We start from the raw sequence: 23,845 nt of genomic DNA, 5'->3' as shown, positions 1-23,845 counted from the left end.
AAGACAAGATAGCCAGATGGTAGAACCTACAGCCAATTCTATCTCTAGAAGCAATACACACGAGTCACAGCTTTGGTCAGGACATGCTGAAGTCAAGCAACTACTCAGTTTCAAGGGCAACAATGGCATCTGTCTTCTTTCAAGGAATTTAAAACATCATGAGATGAAATGGCTATCTCCTCTTCTAAAGCAGTTTCCAAATAATTCCCATTGCCCAATTCTGTATTTTCTGTACCTAAATCTAAAGCCTCAAATCAGGATTTAAAACACATTGTAATTTTCTATCATTTGAAATATGACTCCCCCTCTCTACCCCCACACCCCAAAACATTTTTTTCCTTTAGTACAAATAACTCCTCCCATGCCACCTTTGGTATGGCTTTCTGGCTATCTCCAAAGGTCTCCCTGTTTTCACAAGGATACATCAGTGTATACAGCTAACAGTTAAGTCAATGGATTTAAATACTTTCAGCTAAATTCAAAGACAAAGCAGTGCTTCCAGAAATTATTGTACTATGACTGAATATTTCGTGGTGGGGCCTCTTCTGAGTCTAAGGATACAGAGTATTGTGAAATCAAAGAGGTAATTTTAGTTTAACTTCTCAAGTTTTCTCTCCTGTTTAGGTGCTCTTGTATTACTTGGAGCTATCATATTGCATCTGGTTCCTTCTAGTATGCTCTTGCGACCCATTCATATCAAAAGCACGAGCGATTCTGATATTAAAGATGAAAGTAGTTTGTCTCCAACTGGTCCAGAGGCAGCATGTGGAACAGAAACATCATGCTGCAATGAGATACAAGAGTTGGCCATCGGGGACAGTATTATGCAGAAGGAACAACGACCAGGTTTAAGTTTAACTGTCTCACAAAATCAAAGCAAAGAGTTCAACAATGAATATAACAGAAATGGACTTTTCCGAAAAACTAATGAAGAAACTTATTGGAAAAAAACTACTTCACGGAGCTGTAAACAAAAACTCTTTGACTTTTCTCTCTTTAAGAATCCTTTTTTCTACATATTTACGTGGTCTTTTGTTCTCAGTCAGCTGGCATATTTCATCCCTACCTTTCACCTGGTAGCCAGAGCCAAAACATTGGGGATAAACATCATGGATGCCTCCTACCTTGTTTCTGTAGCTGGTAAGAAAGCCTACTTCTACCTCACCCTCAAAAGGAAAAATATATTCTACAAAAATTGGTTACATTTTATTAAAAAGTTGAAGAAAAATAATATTTTTAAAAAGGAGTTTTGGGAGGGCCAGAAAAGCAAGTTTTTTGAAGCTGATGGGAGCAGCAAGCCTTCCCTTTCACAGATCTGTCACTGCATCTTGCACACAGGCTCTCCCTACAAGACAGTGGACCCCAAACCAAGTCTTATTTTCATATCAGTAGCTAAGTATTTGCTAGATACTGAACCTTACTGGATCGTAGTGGAAACAGTCATTTTAGGAAGCAAAAAAAATCTGACGTAGACAGGACTGTGCAGTGGTTGAAAGAACTGATTCTAGAGCTAGATTTTCCAGGTTCAAGTTTTTGCAGGGTATGACCATTATGACCTTGGGCAAGTCACTTGCCACCTCTGTCTCTTGATTTCCTTATCTGCAATATATGAATAATAGTATCTACTCTCGTAAGGTTATTAGGATTAAACAGGTAATGCATGTAGAGTTTAAAATAGTACCTGAACTATCGTTAGCATTCAATAATGTTTTAGTAATATTTGTAGCTAACAAATTTCCCCTTTTAACTCATAGTAAAGGGATAAGATAAATATGTGTACTTAGGCTAGTCATTAATGGATTGGCTAACATTTAAATTGAACTAGAATGAAAAATAAAACCAATCATTTTAGTTGAGTATTTATAAAAATAAATGGAAACAGAATGCTTGATCCAGAAAATATGGATTCTGTCAGCTGACAAAACAGGGAATCTAAAAAAGTGAAAATGAAGGAAACAGAATTGCTTTGCGCTACCTGGAAATTCTCAGTAGCACAACATTAACTTCTCTTTCGCCAATTTCTGGAAAAGACTTTTACTAAGTCCTTGCAAAACTTACAGCACCCCATTTCCAACTGCTTCGGTCATAAAACTTGTGTGCCCAAGAAAAAGATACATAGCTATATTGATGTTTTCTACTGAAATGTCTGGTGGTATCAATTTAGATCAGATTAGGGCCTTACAGCGGAGAAGGCGATGGCACCCCACTCCAGTACTCTTGCCTGGAAACTCCTATGGATGAAGGAGCCTGGTGGGCTGCAGTCCATGGGGTCTCGAAGAGTTGGACACGACTGAGTGACTTCACTTTCACTTTCATGCACTGGAGAAGGAAATGGCAACCCACTCCAGTGTTCTTGCCTGGAGAATCCCAGGGACGGGGGAGCCTGGTGGGCTACTGTCTCCGGGGTTGCACAGAGTCGGACATGACTGAAGCGACTTAGCAGCAGCAGCAGCAGGGTCTTACAGGGCTTCCCAGGTGGTGCTAATGGTAGTAAAGAACCTGTCTGCAAATGCAGGAGACATAGAAGACTCAGGTTTGATCCTTGGGTTGGGAAGATCCCCTGGAGGAAGGCATGGCAACCCAGTCCAATATTCTTGCCTGGAGAAACCCATGGACAGCTGAGTGTGGCAGGGTATGGTGCACAGGGTCACAAAGAGCTGGACAAGACTGAAGAAACTTAGACACACACACACACACAGGGCTTTACAACAAGGCCAGAATATAATAGTTTCAATATGCATTCTAGGAAAAAAACTGTAAAAACAGATATGGAGATGGTAGTATGCATTTTAAATACCTTTTTGTGGAGCAATCTGCATTTGAACCATAGGAAGAATTTTAAGTAAAAAACAACCGCAGTTCAAGCTTCTCTTCGTGAAAATCTCTTTCAGTATTTAACTGGTACATTACATATAATAGGATAAAAGATAAGAAGGTTCTATTACCATGAAACTCAGTAAAAAATGTTAATCTTAAATTTTATTCAAATTACACCACAGCGTCACCATTCAAAACATGATTTCCCATTTCCAGACTTCCTACATATTTTCAAGTTAACCATAATAACCTTTGGAGGACTTAACTACCAAAACCTCATATGCAATACCTCATATGCAATTTTAAGAAAGTGTCTCAACATCTATTGTTTTTTCCAGTGTAAGACTTTATTATTTATACTCCAGTCATTCACCATTTGACTTCCCTAAGACACTAACCTGTGGGTCTACTAATCCTCAAGAAATCTCAATTCCTCACCCGTAGGACCTCTTCAAGGGAGGCCTACTGAGCCCAGGGTCTTCTATAACCTAGTATTCCCAGTTTGGTGGTATAAGGTTTCCAAACACAATCAGAATAAACACTTGATGACGACTCCACCCAAATCTGGAGGAGTTTTTTCAGTATTTCATTAAATGTTTAGAATAGGTACAAAAATAATACAATCTACTGATACAAAGGAAATCAGCCCTGAATATTCACTGGAAGGACTGAGGCTGAAACTGCAGTACTTTGGCCGCCTGATATAAAGAACTGACTCATGGAAAAGACCCTGATGCTGGGAAAGACTGAAGGCAGGAGAAGGGGACAACAGAGGAGGAGATGGTTGGATGGCATCACCAACTCAATGGACATGAGTTTTAGTAAACTCTAGGAGTTGGTGATGGACAGGGAGGCCTGGCCTGCTGCAGTACATGGGGTCGCAAAGAGTCAGACATGACTGAGCTGAGCAACAGAACTGAACTGATACAAATTAAACCATTTTTTCCCTCATATGTCCTAGCCACAGGGTGAATGAAGTCTTATGACATAGGAAAAGATGCCTTATCCATTTACATTTTTCAAAAGGGCTAGAAAAATGCAATTGGGATTTCATAAGACCTTTTCAATACTGTTCCAGGTATCATTGAAACAGTCAGTCAGATTATCTCTGGATGGGTTGCTGATCAAAACTGGATCAAGAAGTATCATTACCACAAGTCTTACCTCATCCTCTGTGGCATCACTAACCTGCTTGCTCCTTTAGCCACCACATTTCCATTACTTATGACCTATACCATCTCCTTTGCTGTCTTTTCCGGTGGTTACCTGGCATTGATACTTCCTGTACTGGTGAGTAGACACACTCGTTAATGTTCTTACACCATTTAGTAAAAGTATGAATCATCATCGCCCCCAAAGAGAAAACATACTTTGTATTACTTTTATAATAACAAAAACAACATACCCAAGGCCTCAGAAACCTTGTGGCTACATCCTATCCAGCTATTCATCTTATCTTGTAAGGAGGGATGATGAGAGGACTGCTATTGCTAAGTCACTTCAGTCGTGTCCGACTCTGTGCGACCCCACAGACAGCAGCCCACCAGGCTCCCCCGTCCCTGGGATTCTCCAGGCAAGAACACTGGAGTGGGTTGCCATTTCCTTCTCCAATGCATGAAAGTGAAAAGTGAGAGGGAAGTCGCTCAGTCGTGTCCAACTCTTAGGGACCCCATGGACTGCAGCCTACCAGCCTCCTCTGCCCATGGGATTTTCCAGGCAAGAGTACTGGAGTGGGGTGCCAAGGACTAGCCATGTGGAACAGGAAAGAAAGAAAAGCAAAGTAGGGAACAGAAGGATTCTACTTTATCAGTCTCCCAGGTTAGGCTTCTATTCTTTACTTCAGCTCCAGAAATTTCTTTGGTTCTAGGATACATCTGGGAAGAGTTCCTTAAAAGAAAGAGGAGCTTCCTGACAAGTGATGACCTCTCTCTTGTTGAGAGAAGTTCTGTATACTTTAACAGGGATATTGTGCTTTTAACTCCTCTCCATCTTTATCCCAAACCGACATAAAATCCTAGAGCTGAATGGAATGGAGTTGTAGAAATACTGAGTTTGTCTTGGAACCCCATGGGTCCTTAGAACTAGGTCCCCAGTGCGCTGGAACATAATCCCCAGGAATCTTTGGGCCTGGTATCAATATTAGCATAAGTGGTGAAGAGTATTACGAGGCTTAAGCAAAAATTAAAAGTTTCTAACCCTTAAATCAACTTCCTGTGATATCTGATTTCTTATAAACCAGTTGGTACTCAACCATAGGTGGACTGAAGAATACTACTATCAGCTCCAACTGTTTATCATTTCCTAACAGAAAAGAGTAGTGAGACTCAAGTGGAAAAATATCCCCGAACCAACTAACTACAAGATTTTTCAAAAGAAATAAAAACCAATGGTTCATATCAGATAGAATGCCATCCAAACCACCTCAGAAGCCAACTGTTCATAGCTTGAGACAACATACACAGTATTTTATCCCTCTGTAGGTAAAAGTCTCTGTAGAATACCACCCTCAGTATGGTTAACACTGGATTCTAATCCCTACAGGTTGATCTGTCTGGGAATTCTACAGTTCAAAGCTTTCTGGGACTTGCAAGTTTCTTTGCTGGGATGGCTGTCCTTTCTGGACCACCTTTAGCAGGTAACAGCTTAGCCTTAGTAAACTTCAATCACAATGAACCAAAATGTTGATCCATGATGAATGGTAACATGGAATGACAATATTAGATAGTTACAAGAAACTGATGATCGTCTCTGCTGTTCCTGTACCAACTCGCACAACTCCAGTACGAAACCAGGAGAATCTGAGGGTTAATTCACCAGATGTGCACTAAGCAGATGAGTATTGTAGCAGGGGCTGTGTATCTATCTATTTCTCTGGAGAGAAAATCTAGAGTTTTATCAGATGCCCAAAGATATATGATGCTTAAAAACAAAAAAATAAAAACTACCAACACCTTTTATCCAAACAGCAGTCATTACAGAGCTTGAAAACCGCAGGCCTGATCCCTTTGCTCTTCAGACGTGCTGTAAGACTAAATGCCAGAATCTGTGCAGAGGACATGTGGGGCCACTAAAGACTCATTAAGTATAAGTATAGTAAAACTTTGGAAGTTCTGTTTTTAAATAAACTTTAAGACTGAAGCATTGTTTTACATTCACTTTTTACCTACTGGAACATAAGACTATTAAAAGACTAACCACTACACACAAATATTTTTAGGAAACAGACTTAAGCCTTAGTATCTTATACTATAACTACTGAGTATCTTATATACAACTACTGAGAGTCTATAAGAATTACAGTATATAGAATATACTATGTAAGACATTAGTAAAAATTATAGTATGCAGAATTACAAATTACTACAGCATTTCTAATCATCCACAATAAGGAATCTAATCTAAAAATTACTTTTGCTTCCCTCAGTCCTGAAGTAAGACAGAAAAAGGGTCTGATTTTGCCCCACATTTTTTTAAACTAAGTTTTATAATAAGATTTGCACCTCTAAAAACTTGAGACTGAGAAAGGCAAATATCAAAAGAAAAAATATAAAAACTTAAGAAATTATTACTGAAGGTAAAAAAAAAAAAAAAAGTACCACTAATCTGAGGTTCAATTTCAGTATATCTATCTAAAGAAAAAATGTACACAAATATACAACTAAATCCTGATTTGAATTTATGAACACACCTCTTTCCATGAGGTCTAACTTGGCCAATACTTCATAACTGGAAAACAGGCGAGAATTTTATAGCCCAGAATTATCATATAACAGGGAGTGGTAAAAAAAGACCAAACACTAGAGGCTCCAAGCAGAGTTACTCTATGTCTTGTATCCAGGTCAGTGAAATAGAGGAAAACAGAGTTCAAATACAGTTTGCTGATGAATTTTTTCAATCTTAACCTTTCTTCACTCACTGTGCCAAAGACACTTTGGAACTTTCTAAGCCTGTTAAGCCAAAAACATCAGAGGTAACAAATACCAGGGCACAGAATATATTATTCAAATGATAAAAGCAAGTAATAAAACTACATGTTTAGAGATACACGTTTTTGTATACACTTAAAATGTTTAAACAGTTCAATGTATGGGAAGACAACACAAGCTTTGTGAGGAGTATTACTTAAAAGGAAAAAGCTATAGATGTACGTGTGGGTTTCAAAACTAATTTGTTGGTCTTTAAAAAAAAATTTTTTTTAAATAAAAAAGGACCACAGAGCAGATCAGAAAACAGAGTGCATCACTTTATTGTGAAATTTATTTACACCTATGTAATAGAAAATATATATATATGATATAAATACATTTCTTATTGTGAGTCAAAAGAAAAGTTACAAGCCTTTTGTTACCCAATATCCACAATATTCTAGCACCATATGTAAGGATAAAGATAGAGCTCATGGTAGAATTTTTACCTGCTAACTCTCAGAATACTATGTAGGCAATCATAAATTTTATAAGTTCTACAAAAAAAGTTAAAGGAATTGATAAGGCTGTTGCTAAAAGCTTAAGTATAGATTCTTAGTATGGGAGTTTCTTAGAGTTTCTTAAACAAGACTATGATAATTGATATATAATTCAGTTAAGTTTCCTTCTCTGTATAATGATCTCTCATTGACTACAATGTTGCGCTACGCATCCTGTTGAAGGGAGATTTCAGGATAGTCCTTGCTCCTGTAAGTCACTGTTCTGTGAAATGACAAAGAGGATTTTACAAAGGCTGTTATATTTGTCCCTAACTTCCAGCAGCAACTACTTAAGAACATCAGAAATAGTGATCTGCAGATCCACTTATCTCTCAACTGGTATGGACAGTTACATTTTTGTCTTTAGCTTTAAATAAATTGAAAGGCTTACTGGTTACAAAATATTTTTCTAAACCAAACTCAGATCTTCTGAAATGTATGAGATCCTCATTTTATACTTACCTAGATTTGTTACTATCAAATTAGAAAAGTTGAAATTCCTATAAAAATTACAGGTATTACAAACGAGCAATCGAGCAAAGAGTAAAATGTTTCACAATAATCCTCAGTCAAAAGACTAGTTACAAATGGTACATGAACAATAATTTTCTCCTTCCTGTATGGAAATGAAAAAGAAAAACAAGTTAGTCCTATACAGCATATTTTAATAACTCAAGGGAAGGGGGTGGGGGGGAGGAAAGCATAGGATACCCAAGGAACCTATTTTCTTTAAAAAAATGTTTTAAGAAAAAAGGATGTTTAAAGAAGTAAGAAAATTATATATACACTTTTTGTAACAGGTAATTGTTAAGAACTACGGTAGCAACAAAATTCTTTATCAGATCTTGGCTAAAACTGACAGGGATTGAAATAAATTAGTTCAAAAATTAATCCCCTCACACACACACACAAACACATTCCCCACAAGGGACCACTCTGCCCTCTCCACCTCACAGCCCTCCCTATTCTTGTCACTACTCAGCAACAAATTCAATTTTAGTTAACAACATGACCAGCTTCAGAATGGGCCAGCTGACCCAAGTGTAGGTCAAACGTCACTGTTCATCCAAACCCAAATTCTATGTTTTTGCTGGTAGATGGCATCCAGAACTATACACTAACACCAAGACAGAAGTTTGAAAGGTTGTGAAAAAATTAAAAATATTAATATTTTTAAAACATAATATACATTTCTAATCGACCCCTGTTAGTGATATAAGTAGAAAAATAGTGCTTTGGCAAAAAGCAAGTATATAATCATATTCTCCAATATATCAATACAAGACAGATATACATTACTTATGTGAAATTACTAATCTTGTACCCTACGCATTTGACATGTGAGCTTAAAATGCTATGGACTGTTCAGTTTCATTTAAAAATAAAAACACCAATAGCCCATATTAGCTGCCTATAAGACAAACTGAGTATAGTTCCCTTCTTCCACATATCCCTCCATTTCCCAAATGATAAATGCATATATTAAGCTAAAATATATTTTAATATATATTTGAATCAATAATAAATGTCTGAAAACTCACTTAAAATGTCATAGATAACTGTTTTTTGTTTTCACCACCAACAATTTATTTTCCATCCATACAGTTGAGATCTCTCTTATCCATTTAGCCCTCCCCTCTTGCACCTTCCCCTATGATAACCACTACTCTGATCTCTGCATCTACATGTTTGTTTGGTTTGTTCATTTATTTTTGTTTGTTTCATAAATCACAGCTAGGACTTAACACTAGGACTTAGTCTAGAATGTCTCTCTCTCTGTTGCCATCATTTTTCAACCTCAAAATTCATCAGAAATACCATGGAGCAAAACTGGTTAATTTTGTATTAACATTTTATCTGTGTTTTACAAGAGAAGACAATGACTAAAATGGAAATTCATCCATCTAAGCCTGTCTCTCTCCTATTAATGCAAAAAAGTGCATCTCTTCATGAAATGAGAGATCATTTCCTACCTCTATTCCATCCTTATTTCAGATACAATGTTAAACAAATATTCTACCCAGTCCTCACTCAAACTTTTATCAACCACGCCTCTACAGTTTTACCAGTCATCTTAGCCTATCAGTTGAGAATTTCTCTATGGCCTAAAATTTTATTTGGAAAACAAACACACAAACAACCTTTTGGTCTGTTATAAATCCCTTTTGGATATTAGGGGTATGGGGAACAAGTAAGAAGGCAGAACAAAGCTCCTTGTCCCTTAAATCCTGAAGAATATATTATACTCTGAAGAGGTAAAAGAAAACAAATCATTTATTTATGATTTATGATTTAAATCATTTGTTTATCCAGTGGTTATTTTCCCCATAAACAACACACCTCACAGAATTTTACTTTGATTAAGTATCCCTAAGATTAATGAATCCCTACAAAAACATCAAAAACAAATTCCAAACAGCTCTCTACTGTGGTTTAAAAAAAGAGGAGGTAGTCCTTCCCTTGCAAGGCTAAGAAATCAAGTTTCAACAACCCAACACAGACCAAAATCCTCTTAATAAAATTTACAACACAGAACCAATAATTAAAGCACTACCAGTAAATCTTTCAGCAAACTTATATCACAGGGTCTTTAGGGAGTTCCTATCTTAAAAGACACTAAGGTTTATATCTGCTAAACCATGTTTCCCAAGACTGTATACCCTCATGGCATATATAGGAAATATTTGTACAGCACACCCAAAGTAAACTGACAAGGCTGCTAATAGCCAGGACCCCAGGAATGTGAAAAGATCATTATCTCTGTACCTCAGAAGTCTGGCACTATGCTACAGCCCAATAGCTAAGTAGGAGCTCTAGTTCAACAACAGCAAATCACTTACAGAATTCTCAACTAGTTTGAACTACTATCAAGAAACTTTGGAATTAAGGGCCTTTTAGGAGTATTTTAAATCTTAACAAAATGACCAATAATAAACTTACAGTAGTAATCCTACTGTACAGGATTTATAAACCCAGCTAAAAAAATCACCTTCTGAGCTATCACAGACATGAATACTTTTTAGGCAAGATGTCATAGTCATTTTTAAACGTGTATGGTTTAACCCATAAAATGATACAGAGTAGTTTTAAAATGATGACATTTTAAAAAATGAATTTAGAATACTATATTAAACACCAAACTTCAAAGACTCTAATCCTTTTTGCCTATAAGAAAACTGGTTTTCACAAAACTGTTTAAGGAAGCTGAGTCCTATCTCCCCAGTTGTTTTAAATTATCACAGGAAACATTATTTGACATTTCTGTCCAGAACAAAGGTTACACAGTTATAGATAAAAGGAAGTAATTTGGACCCCAATGTCATTGTACGTAAGAATCAATTGGGTGCCACCTAGGAGGAAGATGCTTAGGAGCCAATGAATTTGCACAATTAACATGCATCTTAAGTGTATCTGGCACAGGTAGTCTGGAGACATTAAGAAAATGCTTAGAGGGCACTTCAGCTTAGGAAATCTGCACCAGTAGCCAGTGTACTTCTCAGAATGTTGACTACATAGAGTATTCCCTAGTGTGGAGTGGAGGCTCAGATCCATGCATGCTTTCCTAGACTGTAGCTGATATTCTCTGCCATTCACAATGTTTTTGCTATGACCACAGAGGAACCCAGTCTTAAATGTCAATTTATGTGTGTATTTCCTTTTAAAAATGATTAGAGCGCAGAGGTTTCCAAACTACCAACAGTAATCCTGAAACTCATTAGGGTTGAAAGTACATTTGTATATAGCTATTTCATGCTATTATTTAAAAAGTACAAAGATCTAATAAAATCAAACCAAATATACCATCTTTTTGTTTGTTTTTAGCTGTGCCTGGCAGCATGCAAGATCTTATTTCCCTTGCACTTTATAGGGGAAGCACGGAATCCAACCACTGAACTACCAGGGAATTCCCTATACAGTCTTTTTTTACTTTCAGTGGTGGGGAAAAGCTAATCATTCCAACAAAAGATAGATGTTGGTTAGAACAATGAAGCTATAAATTTAACTCAGCTAGTTGTTGTTTAGCCGCTAACTCACATCTGACTCTGCAAACCCATGGATGATAGCCCATCAGGCCCTCCTGTCCATGGAATCACCCAAGCAAGAATACTGAAGTGGGTTGCCATTTCCTTCTCCAGGGGATCAAACCTGCATCTCCTGTGTTGGCAGGCAGATTTTTTACCCCCAAGTCAGCAGGGAAGCCCCACATTTAGCTTGATTATGAAGCTAATACTTTCACAGGACAACTAATTAATAATAATACCATTTAGTCGTCTATCTCACTTTTCACCTATTTGCTATTATAAACAGCATCATAAAACTAACTACTCAACTGCACATTAATATCCTAGTGAATGGCAATTAGATCTTAGATAAAGAATTTTAAAATATGCAAATCTCTCAATTCTCAAGCATGAACGGGAGAAATAGATTTAAAACAATCTGTTTCATTAAACTGCACTGGAATTCCCAGGCAGTCCAGTGGTTAGGACTTGATGCTCTCACTGCCAAGGACCTGGGTTCAATCCTTGGTTGGGGAACTAAGATCCTATAAGCCACATAATACAGCAAAAAAATAGTAATAATAATTAAAAAAAAAAAATCTTTGAATGGAAATACAACTTTTGCATGGAAGCAGTTCTATAGGATGCTAAATAATTCCCTGCCCTGCTAAGAAAATATACTAAATATATCTTAATCTTTAATGTTTCAGAAGCAAGATTCTGACTTTAAATGTGTGTGAAATGAATGGCCTTATAAGCAGTTTTCTCTCAAACTGTTTAAGTCCCTCTAGGATTTATAAAACAACTCATTTTCACTGTTTTTAGCTTTATCCTCCTGACCCTTCAGCAGCACTAGCTACCTCCTTGTCCAAGAACTTCTAGTGTTTTCCCAGAGTATAACTTCTAATACCCCTGTTATGTACATATACTCTAGTAGAGCAATTGCTCTACTAAAGGACTAAGGGAGGAGTGACAAAGGATAAAAGAGGGTGCTGCTGATATCCAGCTTCTCCTTTATAGGCATTTCTAGAAAAGTTAATAGAATGGTCACCTGTTTCTTAGATATCTAAAGGTCAATCAACATAATACAAAAACGTGTGAGTAGGTTTCACTATTATGCTTATCTCCAAGAAACATTTAATTGAGGTCACTGATCAAGCAAGGAGTTAGTAAGTAAAAGCAACTTAAAGTTAGCTGAATTTAAATAAAACATTCCATTTATTCATTACATTAAGAAAAGGAAACAAAAAGCTAATAAAGCAAAGAAACAAAAATTAAAAGTATTTATCAGAGCCAACTAAGAGAATAGAGAATAGAGGATAGGAGATAAAGACATACACAATCAGATAAAAATTTTATTTTAATCAGACCCATCCGGTGAGAAATCATGTTCCAAGACATAAGTGAAAATCAAAAGACATGACGTCAGCTTCATGCAGCCAGGTTTTTTCATCCATTTTTATCCACAGATATAGTCTTAGTACCCAGAACTGTGCTTGTATACGGTACCAAAATTTTTTGAATAAATGATCAGAATAATAGCCTTGTCTTAAGGTTTTTTTAGGATTTTAAATATAAATACTTATAAAACTCATATTATTATAAGTTTGCATCTACAAACATAATATGCATACAATAATCTAGAAAAGATTGTGAACCCCTAGAGGTCCTGAGCCCTTTTTAGGGAATCTCAGGTCAAAATTATTTTCCTAACAATGTGCTAAGTCACTTCAGTCATGTCCGACTCTTTGCAACCCTATGGACTGTAGCCCACCAGGATCCTCTGTCCATGGGATTCTCCAGGCAAGAATACCGGAATGTGTTGCCACTGTCTTCTCCAGGGGATCTTCCTGATCCTCAGGGATTGAACCTGCATCTCTTGTGTCTCTAGCACTGGCAGGCAGGGACTTTACCACTAGCACCATCTGGGAAGCCCTTTCAATAATTTTGATACTTTTGCCTTTTTCATAGGAATGACTTTTGCAGTAATGTATAAATGTTGGTGCCTTGTACTAATATTCCTTGCCACCAAACTCACTTAAAAAAAAAAAGGCATTTCACTTAAGAAGTTCTAGTATGTCAAAGTCTGTTTCGCTCAGTCGTTTCTGACTCTGTGATCCAATGGACTGTAGCCTGCCAGACCTCTCTGTCCATGGAATTCTCCTGGCAAGAATACTGGAGTGGGTTGCCATGCCCTTCTCCAGATCTTCCTAACCCAAGGATCAAACCTGGGTCTCCTGCATTGCAGGTGGATTCTTTATCATCTGAGCTACCAGGGTGATTCAAGTATGTGCCATCAACCAAATGATTCTGAGAACCTTTCAATTCTTGTTTTAAAAGAACACTTTTATTTCAGGGAGAAATACTGTCATTGTTTAACCCATTTGGCCAAGTCAGTTCCTTTTCACTTGTTCTCACCTAAACCATCCCTGCATAGCCCTTATTACAGGTGTAATACCTAAAGCCCCGCTAAACTATGAGTGCAGGGGCCATGTCTAGTTTGGCTCATTATGGTATCAACACCTAGCACATCGCTGGGAACATAGTAAGAACTCAAATGTTTGTTCAGTGAAGGAAAAAAGATAATAATCAGTTTTCACTTTTTTCCTTTTCCTTGGAAAATAGTTGTTTTTTTTTTCTTTGTAAGAATAATTGTAAAATGAAATGGTATGTGTTCCCAATTTTCTCCAACTTCCATTATAACACTGGAGATGGGCTCTGGGTCCAAAATTACTTTTTTGCCAAGGTTTAAACCACTAACTCAGATGGAATTGATTCAGCTTCAACAGAAAATAAGACAGGTAAGCAGCTTGACTAACTTTCTAATGGGTCACAATACAGACTAATTACAGGAGGCTCCTTCCTTCAATGGTTCATGGCTGAGAACTACTAATGGCACGATTTACATCATTAATAGAAATCTTTCCTTCCTTATAGGCTGGTTATACGATTATACCCAGACATACACCGGCTCCTACTACTTCTCGGGCACATGCTATCTCCTCTCTTCGGTTTCCCTTTTCTTCATACCATTAGCTGAAAGATGGAAAAACAGTCTGACAACAAAGAGAGAAGACTGCAGTCAAGTGAGAGCTTAAAAGAAAATCTAAACTAAAAGTCACTGGAAGAAAAAGCATGGAAGAGAAGTACCCTCATTTATAAAATGAGAAGGTGAATCACATAGTTTTTTAAGGTTCTTTTTTGCCTTAGCATTCTGAAGAATGTCTAACTGGTGTTAAATAAAGAGTAATAGCAACTGAACAGTTTGCTTCTTAACTAATCTTTGTTTTCTTTTCATTATTTTGTTTCTTAAATTTTCTATAATAAACATGTTTTGCTGTGCAATAAAACATAAATAAGAACTGCTAAAAACCCAAACAAGAAACCTTTATTTCAAGATCATTTCTGAATACTATTTCTATCCATCCAATGTTATTTTTTCACTATATTTAATTATCTGAAATGGTCAAGCTCATTATGTAGACATAACTTTAGAACAAGTTTTATATGAAAGTTGAATAGGTGGCTCTTAATGGGAGACAAACTAAGATGTTTTCTTAAAAACCATCCTAGTGTTCTCTGCAATACCAGTCTCTCTAGAATCTCCTTTGGCTTCTGTTATTACTATTATTATTCCATCTTTCCATTCCTCTCTGCTTTAAAATATCTATTAATTCCCTACAGAGAAAAATCCCAAAATGAAAGCCTGGTTTTAGCTCCAAAATGTGGCATTCTCTCACTCTCTACATGTACCTTTGTGCCACCAGTTAAATCCCAATGGTTTGCCATTGTCCACCAGACAGTCTCGCTTATCCTTCACAATCTGACTCACCAAAGGCTTCTGGAAAACCTCTCGCAGCATGAAGTCATTCTCTCCTCTGGAATCTCATCTGACTTTTAACAGAGCACTATATGAGCTGATATGTCAATCTTTAGCATCAATCTACAAGATCAACAGGCCCAGCACCAATTTTGGAACCAAATTTATCTGAGTTCAAGTCTAGGTTATCTTAAAAACTGTAGTTGGTCATGTTTAAAATGTATAGGTTTTACACACAGACGTTAATGTCTAATATTCTTTTTACATTTTAGATGTAAGACAATATGAATAGTCAGCAACAGTACCCCCTCACACAAACAGCAATAATAATAAATCCAAGCTCTGCTACTTGTTACTATGTAACTTCATGAAAGTTACTCAACTGCTCTTGAGTCCCAATTTCCTCCTCTGTAATATGAGGATACCACCAACCTACTTCACTATGGGGATTAAATAAAAATATACTTGTACCAAGCAAAAAACTCTTCAGAGAGAGTAGCCACTAATTTCCTTTCTGTCTACATCAAAACACAAGATTTAAAAAATCAGTGACTTACTAGGAGCCACTCTAATCTGTCCCAGCTTCCCTATTGAGCAATAATAGTTCTCAAAAGACTGACTGCCTAGGACAACTAGATTCTTTTCTCCAATGAAAGCAAACTATACATTGTAAGTAGAACCAACTAAACAGAGTTCCCTGGTGGACTAGTGGTTAGGATTCTGGGCTTTCATCACCATGGCCTGGGTTTAATCCCAGGTTGGAGAACTGAGATCCTGCACACCGTGCAGCCAAAAACAAAAAACATAACAAAACAGTAAAAATAGAACCAACTAATGAACTCCAAGTTGAACTCTAATTTACCCAGGCTTCGTGACTCATACACAACTGAGTAGTTCTTCATGCTACTCAGTGGTAATAGGCCCCTGGGTGGTGTGGATCAAGAAAGGGTGAATCCCCAGACCACAGGAAGCTAAAGACTTCATAACTAATGTACTCATTGTACTGACAATTAACTTAAAATGTCCTATTTACTTCTGCCCTTGAACACAATATTATACGATGTCAACACATTTTTAAGTAACCATAATCTAGAAATATTATCTCAGACACATATAGGGTTTCAAGAAAAGCAAAAGAGTACACTTTCTCAAGATATCCCAAGTGGGAGGAGGGGTGGGGGTAGGGTCCCTAGTGGTCCAATGGTTACAACTCTGCCTTCCAATGCAGTAGGCACAGATTTGATCTCTGATCTGGGAACTAAGATCCCACATGCTATGGGGTATAGCCAAAAAAAAAAAAGATATCCCATGGGACAAAGAGGAAACAAACAGTAGACTTCACATGTGTGTGCAGAAGTAGGCTGGTGAATAACCTTGTATCAACATCTAATACATACCAGTCACTGAGGCAGACGTATTTTATATTTAATCTTCAGAACCCTTAGAAGAAAATACTATGATGACCATTTTACAAATAAATAAAACTAAGGTCAAAGATATTAAACATCCAGTATGTAGAGGAGTCCTAACTCAAACACAAACTAACAGAAAACCCTACACTTTCCCCTTTAGACAATCCTGGCTTCTTGGCAGTATACAAGATTATGGAGTTAATTTAATTGCAAGCAGTCATCTTATAATAAATTTGTTCTAACTCAAATTGGCATCATTTTACTATCTAGGTTGAAATGAAAAAGAGGATGCAAAATACCTAAGAATCAAAACAAACAAAGTCACAAAACATGTTATAATACAGTAAGAATGTAGTTATTAAAAAATAATGAACATTTTAAAGTCTTCCAATAAAGTCACAAAACATGTTATAATACAGTAAGAATGTAGTTATTAAAAAATAATGAACATTTTAAAGTCTTCCAATATTCACCAACCCTGACCAAAGAAGGTAATGCTTAAGTATGGGCCACTTATAATTCCTTAATACAAAATGTTAGTTGAAATATTTATAAAGTATAAGAATTACCTATAAATAGATATATATTTAGTAGAGCCATGATAATCTGAACATAAAAGTTCAGTTGGAACTTTTCAACACAAAAGTTTGATCATTGTTTTGGATGAAACAATGATCAAACAATGATCACAAAACAATACTTTCTTCACACTTACTGAGTTATTTAAAATTATTAAGATAACCATTTCCAGCGGTTCTAACTCTAAGAAATGCCATACCATTAATGTAAAAGGAATTTCTATATATGCTGTTCATGAAATACTGTTTCTGGTACTAAAACTCTACCTTATAGTACTTTTAAGTTTTAAACATTCTTTCCCACCTATTACTTCCTCAGCATCATGTCAATCCTGTGAGGAAGATGGATAATTATTAATATTCCTATCTTATACCTAGGAACAAAAGCAAATTAAGACCAAGTTATTTGTCTAAAGTTACAAAGCTAATCCTAAGGGAGCTAATTGTGAATACTAATTAACAATGCTGATTAGATCATAGTCCCTGGCTTTTCTTCTTTGATGATGAGTTTAAAATTTAATAAAAGCAACAATTATATTTAAATGGACTGAAATAATCTGTGATATTTTTCAAATAATCTAGGGACATTAACATATGTGATGCTATCTGTTTATCTGCAAAAAATCAGCTCCTTTAGTACATAAATTTGCCTAGTTGTAAAATTAGCTTTTTCCATGAGAGTGGAAAAAAAAAAAAAAAGCAGTGTATTAATATTTGAATTTAGATGTAATTTTTAAAAGAAAGAGAATCCAAACCTGAGGACCCAAATTTAAAACCAAAGCCCAATACTTTTTAAAAGCCTTGAGTCATTAAGACAGAAAAAGCTTGTATGAGGCTTTATGTCCATATATTTGCCTCATTTGGCTACTCATGCACCACAAGCATCTACCTAAATGTCTCAAATTTATTACCCATAGTCTTCATATATACAAACAAATGAAAAACAACAAAAAAAAGGCCTTGAAATCATCTTTTAAATAAATCAGTTTAAAATTCATGTTTTATTTCTATGAGAGGGAAGCTGGCATTACCTAGGATCACTGAGACAAATAAAAACAATCATTTCCTAAAAAGAACTTACTCTCTTGTACATTCTGACTAACACATCATAAAAATCTACTTTCATCCAAAACAATGATCAGTAACAACCTAGTGAGGCTGCTTCAGAGATGCAGAGGATAAGACGGGGCTCCAGACAGAGCCAACTGTCTGGCTTGCCTGGAAATCAGGGAGTTCCTGGGACCTAGGACTCTGTTTTAAAACTAGGACAAGTTGGTCACTCTTACCAAGGAGTAATAAATAACACATGTGGATGTCTGGATACTTCTAGCCACATTTACCAAGAATCACAAATTCAATTTCTTTTATACCATTCAAGGGAAACAAATAGGATACACGGCAATACTTAAGGAATAGAGGCATACACTTCTTAATGAAAATCCACTTGCAGGCATTAACTGATCAATGACTTGTGAAGTGAAATTTCAAAAACTGAATTAACTTTCCTGGTGGTTCAGATGGTAAAGCGTCTGCCTGCAATGCAGGAGACCTGGGTTCAATCCCTAGGTTTGGAAGATCTCCTGGAGTAGTGAATGGCAACCCACCCCAGTATTCTTGCTTGGAGAATCCCATGGACAGAGAAGCCCGGCAGGCTATAGTCCATGGGGTCGCAAGAATCAGACATGACTTAAACAAACACACACACCCAAAAAAGTTCCAATTTTCACTTTTACACTATTTTTACAAAACTGACAAACTGAGCCAAAAGAAAGCCAAGATGTCCCTTTCTTTGGTTGGTGTTAACACATCAACATTCTTTTAGCAAGGAAAAGAGAAATCCATCCTTTAAGAGTAGTATTTCAGGACCACGGAAATGACAGATAAGTTTTAAAGAGTTAGAGCTAACATAACCTTCCTTCAATATCTCAAAGCTAGTCAGAGTTCAGTATAAATTATTTACATATACCAACCTCTAGAACAGAGGACTTTACCACACTTGATTAAGCCATTTCAAGCCTAAATGCCCAGCTATGCAGCACAGTCCTCTGAAGCCACAGTAATAAGATGACTCACCAAGTGGCAGGTGTCTTAGGTTCTACGATTAATGGGTGTCTGCCTGGATGAGAACATATGTATGTGCCCAACAGACGATCTCATCCTGTTTGGCTAAGAGAAGAGAGAGGCTAAAAAAACTGGTCAGTAGTACAGCACCTGCTTTATAATGGAAAGAATCAGACTTTGTCCCAGAGACTTGTAATTCATGCAGACTTTTAAAATGTCCTCTGTATGCATTATACCCCAATTTTCACTTACCAGAAAAGTACAACAGAGTGATCTAAGAGGATAAAAACCAACTTTATCACCCCGAAATTAGATATAGCTGAAAAGTGAGAATTATCATACTGAGTTCATTGCTTCAAGATATGTGAAGTCAGAGTCATGAGAATATTAAATCCATATTTAAACCCTCCTATTACATTTAATGACTTGATGTCAGTTTCCACTCAAGTAAAAATCAGTAGTTCATATTTGAGTTCTAGTTCACGAACATATATATATCCTTATGTGAAAACTGATACCATGCCACAGTTAATAAGATATGGGTTTATAAATATGGAGTTTAAAAGAAACTTACCCTTTCCCTTTGTGCAGCTCTGACTTCCAACCCAGTTTCTATAGAAACAGAAGGACAAGTGCCAATGCCAGAAGTCTGCCAATTAGAACTCATCTTTTAGTTGCTGAATAATAAAGCCATATCCCAAAGTCGGCTATAGGTTTTTGATTGTCAGTAGTTCCTAAAAAGAAACCCAGGAGGAAAAAAAGACATTTAACCAATTACTATACTTAGAAATGCTCCCTCCTTTAAACTTGGCTATTAAAAGAAAATAGAAGAGGGTAGATCTAACACCATGTGTTAAATTTTTTTTTAAATTAGGGCTTCAGACACTTCTACACTTAAAAAGCAGCAAATAGAAGAAAAGCGGTCTTTGAAGGTTCACAATACCTCTAAGCCAATGTATTAAAGAACACTCGTGTATCACAGACATAAAGTTTTTTCAACCACCAAACCTTAAAGTTCAGATGAATTTCATTCTTTTTGTGGAATTTGCAGTAAGATTTTTAACACTGCAGAGGGTAAACTTCATAAGTAAAATTTGTTGGGAGAAATAAATGATACAGGTAAATTTCCACTGAAAAATAAAAAAACACTTCTCATGTCTCAGGAGGCATCTATAAATCATAAATGAACCCTAAAGAAGTTTTCTAAAGATGCTGACATTGCTGTGCTTGATGAAAAATCCCTCTAAAACATACATGCCAATTGAAAAACCGTGAGACATGAGAATAATCTGGCTGCAATTTCTCATTTGGTATCAACAAGGCTGCTTGGTTAATGTACTTTAGAATCTTTTACCTTAAAAAACTTAGGCATTAAAAAAGAGCATTTCTTTAATAAATTGATACCATGCAATTCACAGTATTTTTATTCACATTAGTCCATTCTCTTCGATATATATAAATCTTTACTACTTGTCACTGTGAGCTTTAACATAATTAGATTCTTATTGCTATGTGAGGAAAATCAGTTTCTTAATGAAGTTACTTATGTACTATGATTAAACAACAAAAGCAATCAGGAACCACTCCTCAATCCTGTCCATACCTATGCTCTCCATAGAAAGCTCTGAATCCATCTCTACCAAATTTTCTAAATTATGGGGCACCTATCAGTACAGTCTCAAATATCCTCACCTGTATCTATAAAAAAAGAACATGCTCTTACAATGAAAAGAGTGGACTAGAACAGAATAGGAGGGAGAGAAAAAATATATTTAAATGTAACAAAATAAGCAAGACCCAACTAAGTAGGATGGGCTTCCCAGGTGGTACTACTGGTAAAGAACCCCACCTGCCAATGCAAGAGACATGGGTTCGATTCCTGGGTCAGGAAGATCCCCTGGAGGAGGGCAGGGCAATCCACTCCAGTATTCTTGCCTGGAGGAGGGCAGGGCAATCCACCCCAGTATTCTTGCCTGGAGAATCCCAGGGACAGAGGAGCCTGGCAGGCAGCAGTCCAAAGGGTCACAGAGAGTCGGACACAACTGAAGTGACTCAGCAAGTAAACCAACTAGGACAGACAACAGATAGCCCTCCCCTGTCTTGGTGGCAGAGACCTCTGGTAATTTTCTGGTCACTAGAGTTCACTACCTATGAACTCTTGTACCAACTTTTCTTAATGAAAATATGTATTTTTTTAATCCTTAAAGTAAATGTCCTTGACTAATGCACAAAAATGAGAATCTTATGCATGAGGGACTAATACAATATTGTAAAGTTTAAAAATAAAATAAAATTAAAACAAACAAAAAAAAAAGATGCCAATCACAAAATTTTACTACCCTAAACATTTATATATCTACATATTAGTAAGTACTTATCAAACTTTCCAGTAGAGGAATAACTTGGTTTATCTGAGTTCATTCAATAGGTTTGTGTGAGGGCTTCCAGTTCTACATTTCTTAACAAGCTTCTATGTGATGCTATTACTGCTGGTCTGAGGATTGTGCTTTCAACAGCAGAAATTCTACAAGGCTAAACAATATACACACTGCAGTGAATCCAAATTCACTCTGAAAGTTTTTGGTTTTGATGTCTGAACAATTTTTAAGAGGCTGATTGTGCATGTGTTGGTCAGTATGTTTACGATTTGACTCTCAAGCAGTGATTCTCAACCTTGGCTACACACTAGAATCAGGTGAGCACTTAACACTAGGACCTTGGCAGAACCCCACTGGACCTAGATGAGTCTCCCGGCTACTGGTATTAAAATTCCTCACATGATTTTAATGCATAGCCAGGTTTGAGACCTCTGGTACAAAAGAATTCTAAAGAATGCAGTTTATTGAAGTGTTTCTCTATAAGAGAATATACATAAACTATACACTTATCTTGGGAGCAAGGCAAAACTGAGTCAGTTTCTATATGCTAAAATAAAAATTTTATGAAACAATTTCCCCAAAATTCCTTAAAAACATGAAATAAAATATATATGTACATGTGCCTCAAAGTGTTCATTTTACCTGTAATAATAGTTCTACTCTGAACATTAATGCAATAAAAGGATATGTATGGAAGTTTTTCATTTAGCCTCTTGTTTGGAGTTACAGCAGAAACTATATGTGACTACAGTGTAAACTGTTGTGACAACTTGCTGAAAGCAGAGAAAACTGACATGCTGAGAAAATGAGGCTATATGAGGAAGACCTCAGGATGGCCAACAATTGTGAGAATGAACAAGAAATAAAATCTCTATTATAATATTTAAATAAAAGGACAATACTTATCTCTAAGCAAGAACATATTCACAGTCTTGCAGAGAATTTGAAATGCTAATCTATCTTTGAAGGAAATATTATCTTTGATGTGTTAATGGTTGAAAGATTTCCCATTTTGAACTACTTATACTGCCTTTGTCTTCAATTTGTATAGCTAATTAACTAATTCTTCGAATATTTTGGTATCTACTATATACCAGGCACTGTTCTAGATCTTGGGAATAACAAAGAAATCTGAAAGACATTTGTTCCTTTCCTGAGATACGTAGCCAAATCTTGATCAAATCACTTGACCCCCTTGCTTAAAACCTCTGCATTCAGCTTCAGAACACAATCTAAACCCTTGGTCCTTGGCAACAAGGCTCCCTTAGTTTATGACCTCCCTTCCTTGATAGCTCAGTTGGTAAAGAATCCGCCTGCAACGCAGGAGACCCCGGTTGGATTCCTGGGTCAGGAAGATCAGCTGGAGAAGGAATAGGGTACCCACTCCTATATTCTTGGGCTTCCCTTGTGGCTCAGCTGGTAAAGAATCTGCCTGTAATGCGGGAGACCTGGGTTGGATCCCTGGGTTGGGAAGATCCCTTGGAGAAGGGAAAGGCTACACACTCCAGTATTCTGGCCTGGAGAATTCCACGAACTGTACAGTCCATGGGGTCACAAAGAGTCTAACAGGACTGAGTGACTTTCACTTCACTTTCTTTGATTATAAGCTCCATGAGATATAAGGAACTTGTCTGTTTTCCTCACCAATATAATCTTAAGACCTAGAATACTGCTTGATACATAAGAAGTACCTAAATATTTGAAGTATTAAATAATTAGCTACACCAATCGAAGATAAACCCAGTAACAATTCCAAATGGGAAATCTTTCAACAATTTACAAGCCAAAGATACACTCAATTTTACCTATTACTCCATTGTACCCCACTCAAGCCTATTAGTAACCTAGTTAGAAGTTAGTAGACAGAAGTAATAAATGGTTCATTCACAGAAATTACTTACATGTATACATACACACTCAATCCCAAAATCACTTTCAATTTTAAGACTACAATTATATTATTTTTTAGATTAACTGAAAACTCAAGGATATCTCAATCAATTCCTGACAATATACCCCTTAGCTAAGCCATAAAATTTTTCTGGTATCCCTTTAGCATTTCATAAACTAAACAGCAGCCCTTCTTCACAGACAGTTATAAGGTAAAATTAAACACTAAGTTAGACTGAATTTCTGGGGGAAATAATTACATGACTACTACTTTGACAATGTTAAGTGCTAAATTCCATGGCATTTGCCGCTTCATTCTGCTTGTCCTTTCAATAGCTCTGAATTTATCTTCTGGAAGCTCCTCTCAGCTTCACAATCTGAATACCATTCTGGTTCTCCAACCTGAGACTCTTTTCTGGCATC

The 23,845-nt window shown here is 36.5% G+C and overlaps 1 protein-coding gene across 9 annotated transcripts in view; it reads left to right on the top strand.

The window, feature by feature from the left end:
* SLC16A4 (solute carrier family 16 member 4) overlaps positions 1–14,544 on the top strand; it is a 30,320-nt gene extending 15,776 nt beyond the window's left edge. For 8 of the 9 annotated variants that reach the window (XM_086391733.1, XM_086391730.1, XM_086391727.1 and 5 more), the window contains 4 exons: positions 625–1,140; positions 3,896–4,107; positions 5,359–5,452; positions 14,221–14,544. In XM_086391733.1, coding sequence (XP_086247859.1) covers positions 625–1,140; positions 3,896–4,107; positions 5,359–5,452; positions 14,221–14,381 — 983 coding nt within the window. In that variant the 3' untranslated portion in view covers positions 14,382–14,544. The remainder of the gene's footprint in view (positions 1–624; positions 1,141–3,895; positions 4,108–5,358; positions 5,453–14,220) is intronic. The other variant, XR_015160633.1, reaches the window with a different exon arrangement.
* Positions 14,545–23,845: the final 9,301 nt, after the last annotated feature.

This window comes from Bos grunniens, chromosome 3 (genome assembly GCF_055505025.1).
Source record: "Bos grunniens cultivar Pamir isolate PY7600 chromosome 3, Bosgru_T2T1.0, whole genome shotgun sequence".
In the NCBI taxonomy this organism is placed as follows: domain Eukaryota; kingdom Metazoa; phylum Chordata; class Mammalia; order Artiodactyla; family Bovidae; genus Bos; species Bos grunniens.
The sequence above is the reverse complement of the archived record's forward strand: the minus strand, read 5'-3'. Positions and strand labels throughout refer to the sequence as shown.